This window comes from Sapajus apella, unplaced genomic scaffold, assembly GCF_009761245.1.
Source record: "Sapajus apella isolate SASKATOON/1434 unplaced genomic scaffold, GSC_monkey_1.0 scaffold43, whole genome shotgun sequence".
Taxonomy (NCBI): domain Eukaryota; kingdom Metazoa; phylum Chordata; class Mammalia; order Primates; family Cebidae; genus Sapajus; species Sapajus apella.
Window position 1 is genome coordinate 10,283,951 of NW_022436983.1, and position 15,346 is coordinate 10,299,296.

At 47.8% G+C, this 15,346-nt stretch overlaps 1 protein-coding gene across 1 annotated transcript in view; it reads right to left on the reverse strand.

The window, feature by feature from the left end:
• Positions 1-10,182: 10,182 nt before the first annotated feature.
• Positions 10,183-15,346, reverse strand: part of PADI2 (peptidyl arginine deiminase 2) — a 53,341-nt gene continuing 48,177 nt past the window's right edge. The window contains exons 15-16 of the mRNA XM_032300570.1: positions 13,293-13,421; positions 10,183-11,800 (exon numbers count right to left, since the gene is read on the reverse strand). Of these exons, the coding sequence (XP_032156461.1) occupies positions 11,567-11,800; positions 13,293-13,421 (363 nt within the window). The 3' untranslated portion in view covers positions 10,183-11,566. The remainder of the gene's footprint in view (positions 11,801-13,292; positions 13,422-15,346) is intronic.

The window sequence follows — 15,346 nt, forward strand, 5'->3', positions numbered from 1 at the left end:
CTGTGGGCATTTTGAGGGCTTGACCCATTTACTCTAGTTGATTTTATTCATAGAACTTATTGCTATCTGCAAGCTTGTTTTTATTTTTAATTTTAATTTTTATTTATTTATTTATTTATTTTTTTGGGATGGAGTTTCGCTCTTGTTGCCCAGGCTGGAGTGCAATGGCGCGATCTCGGCTCACCGCAACCTCCGCCTCCTGGGTTCAGGCAATTCTCCTGCCTCAGCCTCCTGAGTAGCTGGGACTACAGGCACGCGCCACCATGCCCAGCTAATTTTTTGTAGTTTTAGTAGAGACGGGGTTTCACCATGTTGACCAGGATGGTCTCGATCTCTTGACCTCGTGATCCACTCGCCTCGGCCTCCCAAAGTGCTGGGATTACAGGCGTGAGCCACCGCGCCCGGCCAAGCTTGTTTTTAATTCTTCTTTTTTTTTTTTCTTTTTTTTGGAACAGGGTCTTGCTCTGTTGCCCAGGCTTACATGTTATGGGATGATCATGGCTCACTGCAGCCTTGAACTCCTGTGCTTAAGTGATCCTCCCACCTCAGCCTCCCTAGTAGCTGGGACCACAGGTATGCACCACCATGCCTAGCTAAGTTTTAAAAATTTTTTGTAGCCAGGTGCGGTGGCTCATGCCTGTAATCCCGGCTTTGGGAGCCCAAGGTGGGTGGATCACTTGAGGTCAGGAGTGTGAGACCAGCCTGGCCAACATGGTGAAACCTATCTCTACTGAAAATACAAAAATTAGCCAGGTGTGGTGGCGGGTGCCTGTCATCTTAGTGACATGGGAGGCTGAGGCAAAAGAATCACTTGAGGCCGGGCACAGTGGCTCAAGCCTGTAATCCCAGCACTGTGGGAGGCCGAGGCGGGTGGATCACGAGGTCAAGAGATCGAGACCATCCTGGTCAACATGATGAAACCCCCTCTCTACTAAAAATACAAAAAATTAGCTGGGCATGGTGGCACGTGCCTGTAATCCCAGCGACTCAGGAGGCTGAGGCAGGAGAATTGCCTGAACCCAGGAGGCGGAGGCTGCGGTGAGCCGAGATCGCGCCATTGCTCTCCAGCCTGGGTAAAAAGAGCGAAACTCCGTCTCAAAAAAAAAAAAAAAAAAAGGAATCACTTGAACCTGGGAGGCAGAGGTTGCAGTGAACCGAGATCATGCCACTGTACTCTAGCCTGGGGACAGAGTGAGACTCGGTCTCGAAACAAAAAACCTCTTTTGTAGAGATGGGGGTTTCCCTGTGTTACCCAGGCTGGTCTTGTACTCCTGCTCGAGCAACCCCCTGCCTCCCAAAGTGCTTGTAGTATAGGACTGTGTCTTCGCACCTGGACTGTTTTGAATTCTTTATGAATATATTTATTGTCAGAGCCTCCCATGCCGGATGTCAAGGACTCCCAGCATTGGAATAGACAGAGTTGGCAAATCAAAATGTCAACCAGCCAGCGGCGCAGATCCCTTCTAGCTCCCACCCCAATCCCACCTATGATTGCTTTCAGAGAAACCTTGTCCCTTATGTTAGGTCACTTGGTGGCCATCTGTGCTAAGGTTCATGGGGATGTTGGGATGACTAGTGATTAATGATGGTAGCTGCCAAATTTCGAGGACTTACTGTTTTTTTTTTTTTTTTTTGACGGCGTCTTACTCTATCGTCCAGGCTGGAGTGCAGTGGCTCACTGCAATCTCTGCCTCCCGAGTTTGAGCAATTCTCTAGCCTCAGCCTCCCGAGTTGCTGGGATTACAGGCACCTACCACGATGCTCAGCTAATTTTTGTATTTTTGATAGAGACAGGGTTTCATCTTGGCTAGGCTGGTCTTGAACTCCTGACCTTGTGATCCACCTGCCTCAGCCTCCCAAAATGTTGGGATTACAGGCATGAGCCACAGTGCTCAGCCTGGAGGATGTACTGTGTACCAAGCTCTATGCAGAACACTTTGGTACATGTCCTCTCTGTAATAATTTCGGCAACAGCAGAAGGTAGGGATTACCATTCTTCATTTACAGTTGAGGCAACTGAGCCTCAGAAAGGGTCAACAGCTCACTGCAGGTCATCCAGCAAGTAGGTCAGCCTCTTCTGTTAGGTAGGTGCCTGGGCTGCGGGCGTGCCCTTAAGGCTCGTGGGAACATGGTGGTTGCAGTGACTCCAGTCCACCTGCAGAGGGTGCTGCTGCCTCACAGAACTATGCAGGGCTCTCCCTACCAGCCCTTGCCAACCTGCTTTTAGAAAAGGCTTATCTAAACGCTCTTCCCTCATCCCATGCAAACCCCACCATATAATTACACTTCTCAAAATATTCTCTTTGAGTGGGATGGGGACAATCATAGGCTACAGGCTTCTCCAATTTCAAGAGCAGCCTCTATGGAACTCCTGGAGCAAAAAGACATGAGCCACCCCTACTCCAGATGGGGCTGCGTTTCACACAGCTGAAGTCAGCTCAGCTGCTGGGACTTAGCAAGTGGTCCAAGGACTTCTGGGGACTGTCATGCAGCTGGCCCTATAGCAGCACACACACACATACATTTGGCGCTCACCCGCCCTGCTAACCTCCGCCTCACTCCCAGACGTCTGCCATCACCGGCAAACTCTCAAATGAGCAGTTAGTTTGTTCCTCTGGATGTGTATGGGTGGGCACTTTGCAAACACAGCATGTTGTTATGATCAAACGCCCTTCCCAGCTGAATCTGGATTTTGAGCACCGTTTTCTATCAGAGACAGAGCCATGCAAATGAAATGCAAAAAATGAATAGTGGTAAATATTATTTGTAGCGGCTAGATGTCAGCCGACGGGAACAGAAGTCAGAGAGCTGCAGAATGTTAAGGGCAATTTGGCCTCTTAGGGAACCTGGGAGGTGGAATGGTTAAGTGTGCAGGCCTTAGGGGTCTGAAACCCTGTTGTATCAGCCATTTGCTCTGTGATCTTGAGCAAGATACTTAATCTCCTTGTACATTCATTTCCTATTGTGTAAGATGGTGAAAAAGAAACAGAGTCACCTTCCAGGGAGGAGAATTAAATGAATTAGTATCTGTAGGGAGCCATCAATCTTAAGTTGGTGGAAAGCCCAGCTGGGGGAAGGAAAGAGGTAAAAGAGAACTGTGCATTATTAGGGAAATAGATTTTGCTTATCAGAGAAGACTTCAGCATAAATACGATGTCAACGGTATCTCTAAAACATTATTTTAGAATACTGTACATATGTAATTAAATTCTCTCTATGTAACAATTTCAAGTAATATAGATAAAGCTTAAATCCCCTCAGTCACACTTCCTTTCCCAGGGGTGATTGCTATTGTCAGTTTCATGGGATTGCTTCCAGATCTTTTTCTTTGTATGTATTTACATATGTATGTTTCTACGGAAATCCATGGCTTTACTTGCTGTTCTTTCTTTTTTTTTTTTTTTTTTTTTATCTTTTGAGATGGATTCTTGCTCTGTCTCCCAGGCTGGAGTGCAGTGGCATTATCTTGGCTCACTGCAAACTCTGCCTCCCAGGTTGAAGCAATTCTCATGCCTCACCCGCCTAAGTAGGTGGAATTACAGTTGTGCCCCACCACACCCGGCTAATTTTTGTAGTTTTAGTATAGACGGGTTTTGCCATGTTGGCCAGGCTGGTCTCAAATTCCTGACCTCGTGGTCTGCCTGCCTCGGCTTCCCAAAGTGCTGGGATTACAGGTGTGAGCCACTGTGCCTTGTTTATTTTTTTAAGAAAATACAAATGATAATATACATGTTCTGCAAGCTGCCATTTTTTTCATCAAGTGCCGTGTCTTGGAGGTTTTCCATGTTAGTACGCACAGATCCATTTCATCACTGTGTTGCAGAATGTTTAAAAGCAGGGTTGTACTGTGGTTTGCTCATTCCTCAGACAATTTTTTTTTTTTTTTTTTTTTTGAGACGGAGTTTCACTCTTGTTACCCAGGCTGGAGTGCAATGGCGCCATCTCGGCTCACCGCAACCTCCGCCTCCTGGGTTCAGGCAATTCTCCTGCCTCAGCCTCCTGAGTAGCTGAGATTACAGGCACGCACCACCATGCCCAGCTAATGTTTTGTATTTTTAGTAGAGACGGGGTTTCACCATGTTGACCAGGATGGTCTCGATCTCTTGACCTCGTGATCCACCCGCCTCGGCCTCCCAAAGTGCTGGGATTACAGGCTTGAGCCACCGCGCCCGGCCTCCTCAGACAATTTCTTAAAAATGTTTTCTTTATGAGTTTAATATCAATAAAGAAATATGTTACTGTCAGCTTCCTAAAATACTGGATTGATCATGTGACCACAGTGGTCTCAAACCTTCAGGGGGTTTCCAGTGCACTAACCCTAGAGTTGCCGGCATGACTGCAATCTATATTTTAGCCACTCAATATAGTCACAATTTCCCAGACATATTACACACCCGCACTTCTTTGTGTCTCCACTCAGCTTGGCAGCCCCTCCTCCCCTTCTTTGCCCAATCATTCATTCCTACTTTCATTCAGCAGTCACTCATTTTAGCACAAATGAACACTAGGCCATCCTTGGTCATTCTTCCAGCAGGAAACACGTGTGTGTGTGTGTGTGTGTGTGTGTGTGTGTGTGTGTCCCCACAGATTTTTGTACCTTATTCATTCCTCCATCAGCAAGTACTTATCAGGTGCCTATTCCATCACTCTGCCTCTCTGCTCTCCTGTCTGTCTCTCTGACTCGATGTCAGCTCCTTGAGGGATGAGATCATGTCTCAGGCTCAGGGCTTTCCAGGGAGAATAAATGCCCTGGTTTGCCCAGGATGGTTACAGATTCTCCTGTTGTCTTGGTGGAATTATTTGTAGGGCCCCTCTGAGCTCTCAGAAATGCCCTGGTTTAGATGAAAAATTGTAGGATCACTGGTTTTACGCACAGTAGGTGCTTAGCAAATGTTAATGAAAAAAGTGAATGGATGGATGAATGAATGTAATTTGCTTTTCAAGATTTAGAGATGCCATCTTACTCCTAGCTGAGGACTAGAGAGAGCACATACAGACCTACAGAGAGGTCATTTCGTTATGGGCTTTATTGCCTTAGAGGGGTTTGTAGGAATCCTATAATCTCTAAACATCTTGCTTGCAGGTAGAGGGGACTTTTTGTTGAAAGGATTCTTCTAATAGGACACCTGACATGCTAAAAACGGATTGGTGCAAAGATAAGGTAACATTTATGAATGAAAGAACACTAAACTTGGGTTAGAAAGCTGTTTCTTTTTTCTTTTCTTTTTTTTTTTTTTGGACACGGAGTCTTGCTCTGTCGCCCAGGCTGCAGTGCAGTGGCATGATCTTGGCTCACTGCAACCTCCGCCTCCTAGGTTCAGGTGATTTTCCTGCTTTAGCCTCTCCAGTAGCTGGGATTACAGACTTGCGCCACCATGCCTGGCTAATTTTTGTATTTTAGTAGAGATGGGGTTTCATTGTGTTGGCCAGGCTGGTCTCAAACTTCTGACCTCAAGTGATCCGTCCGCCTTGGCCTCCCAAAGTGCTGGGATTACAGATGTGAGCCATGGTGCCCAGCTAGAAAGCTGTTTCTGAGATGCAGTCAAGAGCAAGAGCTCAGTGAGGGGGCTCCGGAGCCGGACCTCCCAGGTATGAATCCCAGCTCTGCCGTTACCTGCTGTGTGATCTTGAGCAAATTCCTCTGAGCTTTAGGTTCCTTATCTGTAAGGTGAGGATAACAATCTCACAGCTTAGTTTTGAGAATTAGATGAGATGATGAACGGAAAATATTAGGTTGAACCATCAGGAATCACCACTATTTGACCATTTTGACCTTCCAAAGGGCATTTCCTATAGTTCCACCTGGCAGGCAGGCAATCAGTGTTTAAGAAATGTTTGGCTGACTTTTGCGCTTCCATTGCCTAGCTAAAAAGATGTTTGTTTTATTCAGAACACATTTGCTGAGCACCAACTCTGTGCCAGAAATTGCCATCAGTAGAAAAACAAAATATTCCTCTTTTCTTTCGAGATGGAGTCTCGCTCTGTCCCCCAGGCTGGAGTGCAGTGGCATGATCTCAGCTCACTGCAACCTCTGCCTTCTGGGTTCAAGCGATTCTCCTGCCTCAGTTTCCCAAGTAGCTGGGATTACAGGCATGAGCTACCACATGCGGCTAAGTTTTGTATTTTAGTAGAGGTGGGGTTTCACCATGTTGGCCAGACTGGTCTCGAATTCCTGACCTTAGTTGATCTGCCTGCCTTGGCCTCCCAAAGTGCTGGGATTACAGGTGTGAGCCACCACGCCCAGCCGGAAAATGAAACGTTACTTTTAAAGATTGAATGTATCTCTTCAGCTCTTCAGTAGCACAGCAGCCTGTGCATGGAGCCTTAGCATGCTGGTCAGAGACTGTCGGGTATAACCAGGGCTGTCAGAAAGCAGGCCTTTGCTTGTGGAAGGTGAGGGGTTGAGGCCAAGCCGGCATGGCCTGAACCCCGCAGTTTGCTTAGAAACTACCCAGAGAAGACCTTTGCTTTTTCATAGATCGGGGCTGGAAAAGAGCCCAGCTTGCCACGGGGCTGGGGTGAAGATCTCTCACATCAGCCAGGCTTGAAACAAGGTGGCAGAGCTGGGCTTTCTGTCTCAGTGCATCCTTTTTCAGGATGCCCAGGTGGAGAAGGGATCCCACATGCTGCCATTTGGTGTCACTCACTATAGTTACTAACTTTTCCATCAGCCTCTTGGACCTGATACCGCGTGGGAGAGGATCCTGCATGAATCTCACCGGAGAGGCAGATTCATTCCCGGCTGCTTTTTGTTTCAGGGGGAGAGACCTCCCCCCAACCACTTTCACGGGGTTTTGGCTATGCCAAGGTGTGGCTCAGATCACATCCGGAATGCTGGAGGACTCTGAGATAATGAGCTGCTCTCACCTGGGACTCCAAGTACACATTTTAGATTAAATGTAGAATCAAGTTGTATCCACAGGAACAGTGAGGGGAAAGAGGGGACCTGGCAGGGAGTTCCTATCTTGACAGTGGGCAGAGGGGACCTGGCCAAAGGCACTCACCTTGCAGAGAGAGAGGGGGGTCCTGGTAACTTGGCAGTATCCATGGTTCAGGCAAGAGGACCTTTTGGAAGGGCAAGGGTCTGCATACCAGGGCCAGTGATGGCTTGTATGTATTTTACATTTCTCTTTTCAGTATTATAGTAATAAACTTTTATTAACCATTACAGCCAAAATAGCTGGACTCTGGGGGTTTAAGGAATGCACTTATTTCCACAATTGGTGCTCAGCCTGGCAGAGAAGATTCTACAACAATATCTTCCAATATGGTAGCCACCTGTGGAATGAGCACTTAAAATGTGGCTAGTCTGAATAGACATGATGTAAGTATAAAATACACATTAGATTTCAAAGACTTACTACAAAAAATGAGAAAAGTATCTCATTAAAATTTTAGAATTTGGGTTACATGTTGAAATAATAATGATTTGGATAGATTGGGCTAAAGAAAATATATTATTAAAAGTAATTTCACCTGCATTTTACTTTTTAAATGTGGCTACTAGGGAATTCAAAATTACAGTATGTAGCTTGCATTACATTTCTACTGGAAAGTGCTGTTCAAAAGTCTCAAGGTGACACTCAGTGACACTGAGATGGGTGTTTGGCAAAGATGTGAAAACACCACCAGGATGAACTTGTTGAACATACCAGCATCCCTTGGGGAGTTGCAGAGCCAGGTGGGTCAGGAAACCTAAGAAAGATTGGTCTTGCAGTGCTTGGGCCACATTAGTTGGGTATAAAAGGGGATTTCAGAAGGCTGGGCCCCTGGGTTAAGCCTAGGAGTAAATCAACCAGTGATTTTTATTTTGCAGTGGCCCCTTAAAATAGTGACACCAAGACATTGGTCCAGAAGCCCAAGATGGGACTAAGGAGTGAGAAGGGACCCAGGTGTCTTCCAAAGAACTTGGAAGCAGCTTCTAGACTCAGCAACCAATCAGGTGGCTCCATTTTAGGGCTTCAGGAGTTCGTTCACAAAGACCTTGTTAGATCATGGTTATGTTGTATGGATTTTCATACCATGGGTCAAATCACAAATATTTGTGTGTAATAACTTTTTATTAAAAGAACATGACATCACCCAGAGCAGTGGACATGGCTGGTGCCCTCTTCTGGTTGTGGTAGCCCATTCCCCAGCTTGTGACTTTGTTCCTAATCCCAATTGTGATCTTTAGAGAGTTGCCTGTGAGCTCCTGGTGCCTCTTGTCCATTCAGAGGGCCACAGTCCCCAGAGCCAATGACTGCTGTAGGTGGACAAAGACTCAGCCTCCAGACAGAGCAGCTCAGAGGTGCCATTTATGCTCCAGAGTTCTCTAAGGATTGGTCTAGGCTTCACCTCCCACCTTTGCATGGTTTCTTCCCCTTCCCCGGCCTGCTCCCCCAGCTCCCATCTTGGTTTCTCTTGGAGGCTCTTTTTTATTTTATTTTCTTTTGAGACAGGGTCTTGCTCTGTCATGTGGGTTGGAGTGTAGTGCAGTGGCACGATGTTGGCTCACTGCAGCCTCCATGTCCTAGGCTCAATTGATCCTTTTGCCTCAGCCTCCTGAGTAGCTGGGACTACAGGCATGTGCCACCACACCCAGCTAATTTTTAAAAAAATTTTTATAGAGATGGGATCTCACTATGTTGCCTAAGCTGGTATGGAACTCCTGGGCTCAAGTGATCCTCCCACCTTGGCCTCCCAAAGTGTCGAGGTTACAGGCATGAGCTACTTCACCTGGCCCTTTCTTAATAAATCACTTGTTCCCAAGTGCCCATCTCAGGGTCTGCTTCTGGGGAATCCCATCAGAACAACATAGGCTTTATTGAGGGTACCGGTCTTGACCTTGGGTGGTGGCCATGTAATATGCAGCCACTGAATGTGTGGGGGATTCCAAACTCTCGAGATTGGACCTATGCTGACAGCCCAGACCCTATGCCAAGAACAGCAGGGGCTGCAGGACCAGGAGGGCCCAGCGTGTGGCTTGCCTCACTCCAGGCCTTGTCTATGAAGCAGTAAAGAACATCACACCAACAGCCACGTGACTTCCCCTTGGACCATTTATTTTATTGTTCTTTAGTCGAGCTCTTCCCTAAACATCTTTAGATCTCCACCACAGCCTCTCCTCTAGAAATTTGAAACCGTGCTCTTCTTACCACCTTCACAACATCCCCTGCCCTCTTACATAAGATATTTCAACATCAAGATGGAAACAGGAACTTGGCTGAGTTTTGCAAGAGAAGCATATTCTAGGCCTACATTTATAGAAAGGGGGGTGGGGAAGAGCCATGAGTCCACGGGGGTACATCCACACCGAAGGTTGTCACACTGGGTGGGCAAGGGAGATGGGAATGGGTGTGTGAGTCCTGGGAGCTTCAGAAACATCAGAAATTACCGACATCATTGGGGAAAGCCTTAGAAAAATCTATAAAGACACACTTTCTGCACATGGGAGGTGCTCACTTTCCTCTAATATAGACTAGAAAAAAAAATGAAAGAAAGCCCATAAACCCACATTAACCAAACACACGCACATGACAAACTCTAGGTCTCCAGATAGACACCCTCAAAAAGGCACTTGATGTTTTCAGCTCTGGGATTGGAGAGACCTGGGGCTTTGGCCTCCAAAGGGAGGAGCTGCTGTCTGTCCCCAGAGAGGGGACAACAGCTTCTAGAGGCTCTGGTGATTCATTGGATGGGTGGTACTGCCCAGCTAGATGGGAAGGGGGCCTGTTTAAAGAAGACTCCCCCACCTCCCATTTCACCAAGACAGTGACTTGCTGGAAGTTTTGTGCCCTGTGGATTTCTGAATATAGTGAACTGGCATTTCTTTTTTTTTTTTTTTTTTTTTTTGAGACGGAGTCTCACTCTGTTGCCAGGCTGGAGTGCAGTGGTGCGATTTCAGTTCACTGCAACCTCCGCCTCCCAGGTTAAAGTGATTCTGCTGCCTCAGCCTCCCGAGTAGCCGGGATTACAGGTGCTCGCCACCACACCCTGCTAATTTTTGGATTTTTAGCAGAGACGGGGTTTCGCTATGTTGGCCAGGTTGGTCTTGAACCCCTGACCTCGTGATCTGCCCGCCTCGGCCTCCCAAAGTGCTGGATTACAGGCCTGAGCCGCCACGCCCATCCTGGACTGGCATTTCTAAAGAAAGCATCACCGAAGGGGCAGAGGCTGGCCTTTAAATGCGGGCTTTGCATGTCGGGGACTGATGGGTTCCATGCCAGTAGGGATCAGGTCCAGATTGCTACTAACCACTGTGTTTGCAGAGCCCAACACCATGCCTGTTGTTTAGGGGCACACAACAAATGTTTGTTGAGTGGTTGAATGAAATAATCCCAAATGAAAATCTTGTTCCTCTAAGAATGTAAATTACATTATAACCTGTTCATTGGTTGTAAATTGATTCTTCACAATGGGATTATAATTCTTTGATTTTTCTGGCCCTAAAGGAACTTTTGAAGATGGAAACTGAGTCTTTCAGTGGCAGCCAGGGAATGAATCTGGGTATGTCCAAATGAGAGAGTCTTCGGCAAATGCACTGGTGAATTTCAGCGGGATAATCAAGCCATCCCTAAGCTGGCAGCTGACCCAGAACTGGCTGCTGGGCTGGAGGGTAGACCAGGGTCCTTACATATTGGATCTGATGTCACTTATGATGCCCTGGGGAAGGCCTGAATCTGGTGAACAAGTTCTTGCCTAGCTGCCAGGACAGATGGCATCAGGAATACAAAGGAAGAAAGCCAGGGCAGTGAGAGGAGGAAGGTCAGGGACCAGCCAGAGAATCAAGGGCCAGGCAAGAGAAGATGGATGTGGCTGACCAGGGGCATCTTTACACGTTGAACTCTCATGCCACAAGTATGCTGTTCTGGGGAGCAAACCTATGCATCTAGGGGAGCCTGCATCCATGAGACAGACGAGGCAAAAGGAGCATCCCATGCGTGGGGAAGCCTGCTTAGGTGAAATGTTTCCAGAAAGGTTCTAAACTAACTTGCTGGACCCTCAGGGAGTGGGGAGGGCTAGCCAACAGTGTCCACACTGCAGAGAGGAAGCCAAGATGATTTGAGAGGTTGGTAAGGAATGAATAATTGGGGGTGGCCACCTGGAAGCCCTGAGAGAGGTGGATTTGAAATGACGATGGCAGTTCAAGATACGTCTGGGATCCTGGGGTCCCTTTTCCTGGGTTCTACTTTGATTTTCAGAGCATGGCTGCTCGAAGAACTGGCGATCCCAGAATCTCCTTCCCTTCTCCCCTCATTCGGTGGTGTTGGACTAGAGACTAAAAATTCTTTGGGGAACGGTTTGGGCATATGGTTTGCTGTGTTTTGTTTTGTTCCTATGTCGGGGCTCTAGAGATACTGGCCCAGCTATTTTCAGCAGGGACAGAATTGAGGCTCACTGAGGATGGCTTCAGATGACACTGAGGCCCTTCTCAGGAAGGGCAAGGCACAGATACCCCAAATCCCACCCCACATCCCAAAGGTCTCCCAGTGGGGCTGTCCAGTCTATGGCAGCAGAAGGCTCTGGGTGCGTGAGGGGTCTGGAGAACTCAGGGAAGGAGGCAAACACCAGGGATCCCGGCAGGTCAGGGCACCATGTGCCACCACTTGAAGGTGAAGGGCTTCCTGCGGACGTTGGTGCCGCAGTGGACTTCCCCCAGAAACTTGTGGTAGGCAGAAATGTCGTCAATGAAGGTGCACTCGAGGCCCAGGGGCTCCAGGAGGCCGCGCACGTGCACCTCCAGGCAGCACTCCTCCTCGACCTGCGGCCCGAATGGCTTGGGGATGCCTAGGTCCTTGTCCAGCACGATCATGTTCACCTGTGAAGGTGGATTGTGGTGGCAACAGCTTCCATTTAGTGAGCACTTACTACACATATGCCTGTCCTAAGCTCACTGAACCCTCACAGCAACCCTGCGAAGTAGGAACTGTGATTGGATAGGCATGGAGCAGGGCTAAGTCGCTCACAAATGACAGAGCTAAGGCAGAAAACCAGGCAATCTGCCTCTGTATGTATGTGTGTGCAAAAGCATTAGCATGTCTGTACATGTATGTATACATGGCTGTGTGCATGCAGCAGTGTGTACATGTACATATGTGTGAATGTGCACACACGTATGATATGTATGCATTTGTGTGTGCATGTGTATCTCTCTGTGTATGTATATATGTGTCCATATGTGCAAGTGTGTTTCTGTGCGTGCATGGGTGTATATATGTCCATGCATGCACGTGTTTCTGTGTGCCTGTGTGTATATATATGTCTCTGAGTGCACGTGTTTCTGTGTGTGCATGCGTGTATATATGTCCATGCCTGCACGCGTTTCTGTGTGCATGTGTGTATATGTGTCCATGCATGCATTTCTGTGTGCATGTATGTATATATGTGTCCATGCATGCACGTGTTTCTGTGTGCATGTGTGTATACATGCCCATGTGTGCACATGTGTGTATATATGTCCATGCGTGCACATTTCTCTGTGTGTATGTATGTCCATGTGTGCACGTGTTTCTGTGTGCATGTGTATATATACATATTCATGCATGCACATGTCTTTCTGTGTGCATGTATGTGTCCATGCATGCACATTTCTGTGTGCATTTGTGTATATATGTGTCCATGTGTGTACATTTCTGTGTGCATGTGTGTATATATGTGTCCATGCATGCACGTGTTTCTGTGTGCATGTGTGTATATGTGTCCATGTGTGCACGTTTCTGCATGCATGTGTGTATGTGTCCATGAGTGCACGTGTTTCAGTGTGCATGTGTGTATATGTGTCCATGCATGCACATGTTTCTGTGTGCATATATGTATATATGTGTCCATGCATGCACGTGTTTCTGTGTGCATGTGTGTCTATATGTGTCCACGCATGCAAGTATTTCTGTGTGCATGTGTGTATATATGTGTCCATGAGTGCACATGTGTTTCTTCGCACAGGTATGTGTATATCTGTGTCCATGTACACATGTGTATTGTTGTAACCTCTTTCTATGTTATGGAAGACTCACCTCTATGTAACAGGAATCCCTCCTCTACATAAAGGACTTTTAATCTTTTGCACAGCACTTTCCTATCTGTTAAGGAAAAGGGTTCCCAATATCCCAGTGAAGCAGCTAGGACAAGCATATCACTCTTAGGAGGAAATGGAGGCTCAGAGAGGGCAAGTGCCTGAGGTGAGGTCACACAGCAGCTCAGCCGGATTGAGACCTGGGCCTCCCCATTGGATAGCCTCAGCCGAGGGGTCCTTCTGGATCTGGCTGCCCTGTACTGGCATGAGGTAAGGGTTGGGGTCTGCAGGGCCTCACCATGTTTGGGAAGAAGGCTCTGGCACGGTGGTCCTCGTCCATTTTGAACAGAGCGGGCAGGTCAATGATGTCCTGTTCTGTCAGTCCCAGCTCCTTCTTGAGGATGTCACGGTTCCAGTCCAGGCAGCGCTAGGTAGGAGAAGGGAGGGAGGGCATGCAGGTGAGGGACACACACCTGACACCTTGTCATTCCACCCGTCTGCAGCAGCAGGCCAGGGGCCCTGGCACTCCAGAGAGACCTCTAACACTCAGCGGGTGCCTCTGGAGCCTCTCCCCAGCCCTGCCCACTGGGGTTCAGGAACTGCAGTCGTAATAACTGGGCAGAGGAAGGTCACAGACGTCAGAGTAGCAGCTGCCATTTACCGAGCACTCTCTAGAGCAGGTCTCTGTGCTAAGTGCTTCCCACACAGCACCTCAGTGACCCCTCGGGCCACCTCATGAGCTGAGGATAACACTGATGACTTCGGCAATAACAAACGCTAACGTGTACATGTGCCTGGTACTGTTCCAAATGCATTATGTGGATTACCTATTTAAGCTCCAGCCCTGTGATACACATGCTATTATTGTCCCCTTTAAATGTTTTCTTTTTTAAATTTTTCTTTTTTCCTTTGTTCTACCCAAATCAAAAGTAAAAAATTTTCATTTATTTATTTTTTTGTAGCGACAGGTCTTAATAAGTTGCCCAGGCTAGTCTCAAACCCCTGGCCTTAAGCAATCCTCCCACTTTGGCTTCTCAAAGTACTGAGATTACAGGCATGAGACACTGTGTCCAACTCCCATTATCCCCTTTTTAGAAATGAGAGAACCAAAGACAGCCTTAGTGAGTTGCCCATGGTCCTAACGCCCCAGGTGAGGGGGTGGCACAATTTGGCTTCAAATCTACCCGATGCCAGGAAATGACCATGGGGAGCAGGGAGGGGGACAGTTGTAATAAAGTTAACATCCAGCTGGGAGCGGTGGCTCATGCCAGAAACCCCAACACCTTGGGGGGCCGAGGTGGGCAGATCACAAGGTCAGGAGTTCAAGACCAGCCTGGCCAACATGGTGAAATCCCGTCTCTACTAAAAATACAAAAACTAGCTGGGTGTGGTGGCTCATGCCTGTAATCCCAGCTATTCAGGAGACTGAGGCAGGGGAATCGCTTGAACCTGGGAGATGGAGGCTGCAGTGAGCCAAGATCGTGCCACTGCACTCCAGCCTGGGTGACAAAATCAATCAATCAATCAATCAATCAATCAATCAAGTCAAATTCTAAATAGACAGTAAGTGCTGTGAATTTGAGTGGGCCTTGTGCTGCTTCCCCAGCACTCACTCCACCCACTTCCTCTTGTCATGCCACACTATGTTGTTGGATTGGACTGGCCCCACCTCCACCTCCAGGTGAAAGCTAAGTATTGGATTCTCGTCTCTACCTCCTTGCTCCAGTGATTGGCTCAGAGATAGGCAGTAACCCAGGATTAAGCCAAACAACGTATGGAATTTCTGTGGCCACAGTCATTGGTTCAGGTTGGCCTAATCAGTGAAATGCAAGCTCTTGGTCAATTGTTGGGGCATACAAGACCTCTCTCTTGGCTCAGCGTGGTGGCTTATGCCTGTCATCCCAGCACTTTGGGAGGCTGAGGCAGGTGGATCACGAGGTCAGGAGTTTGAGACCAGCCTGACCAACATGGTGAAAACCTGTCTCTACTAAAAATACAAAAAATTAGCTGGGCAAGGTGGCATGCGCCTGTAGTCAGCTACTCAGGAGCTGCAGGAGAATTGCTTGAACCCGGGAGGCAGAGGTTGCAGTGAGCTGAGATAGCTCCACTGTACTCCAGCCTGGGCAACCGTGGAGACTATAAGAAAACAAAAAACAGGGCCGAGCGTGGTGGCTCACGCCTGTAATCCCAGCACTTTGGAGGCCAAGGCGGGCTGATCACCTGAGGTCAGGAGTTCAAGACCAGCCTGACCAACATGGTGAAACGCCGTCTTTAAAAAAAAAAAAAAAAGAAAACAAAAACAACAAGAAAAAGACCCAAAACAAAACAAGAACAACAAAACAGCCCCTCTCT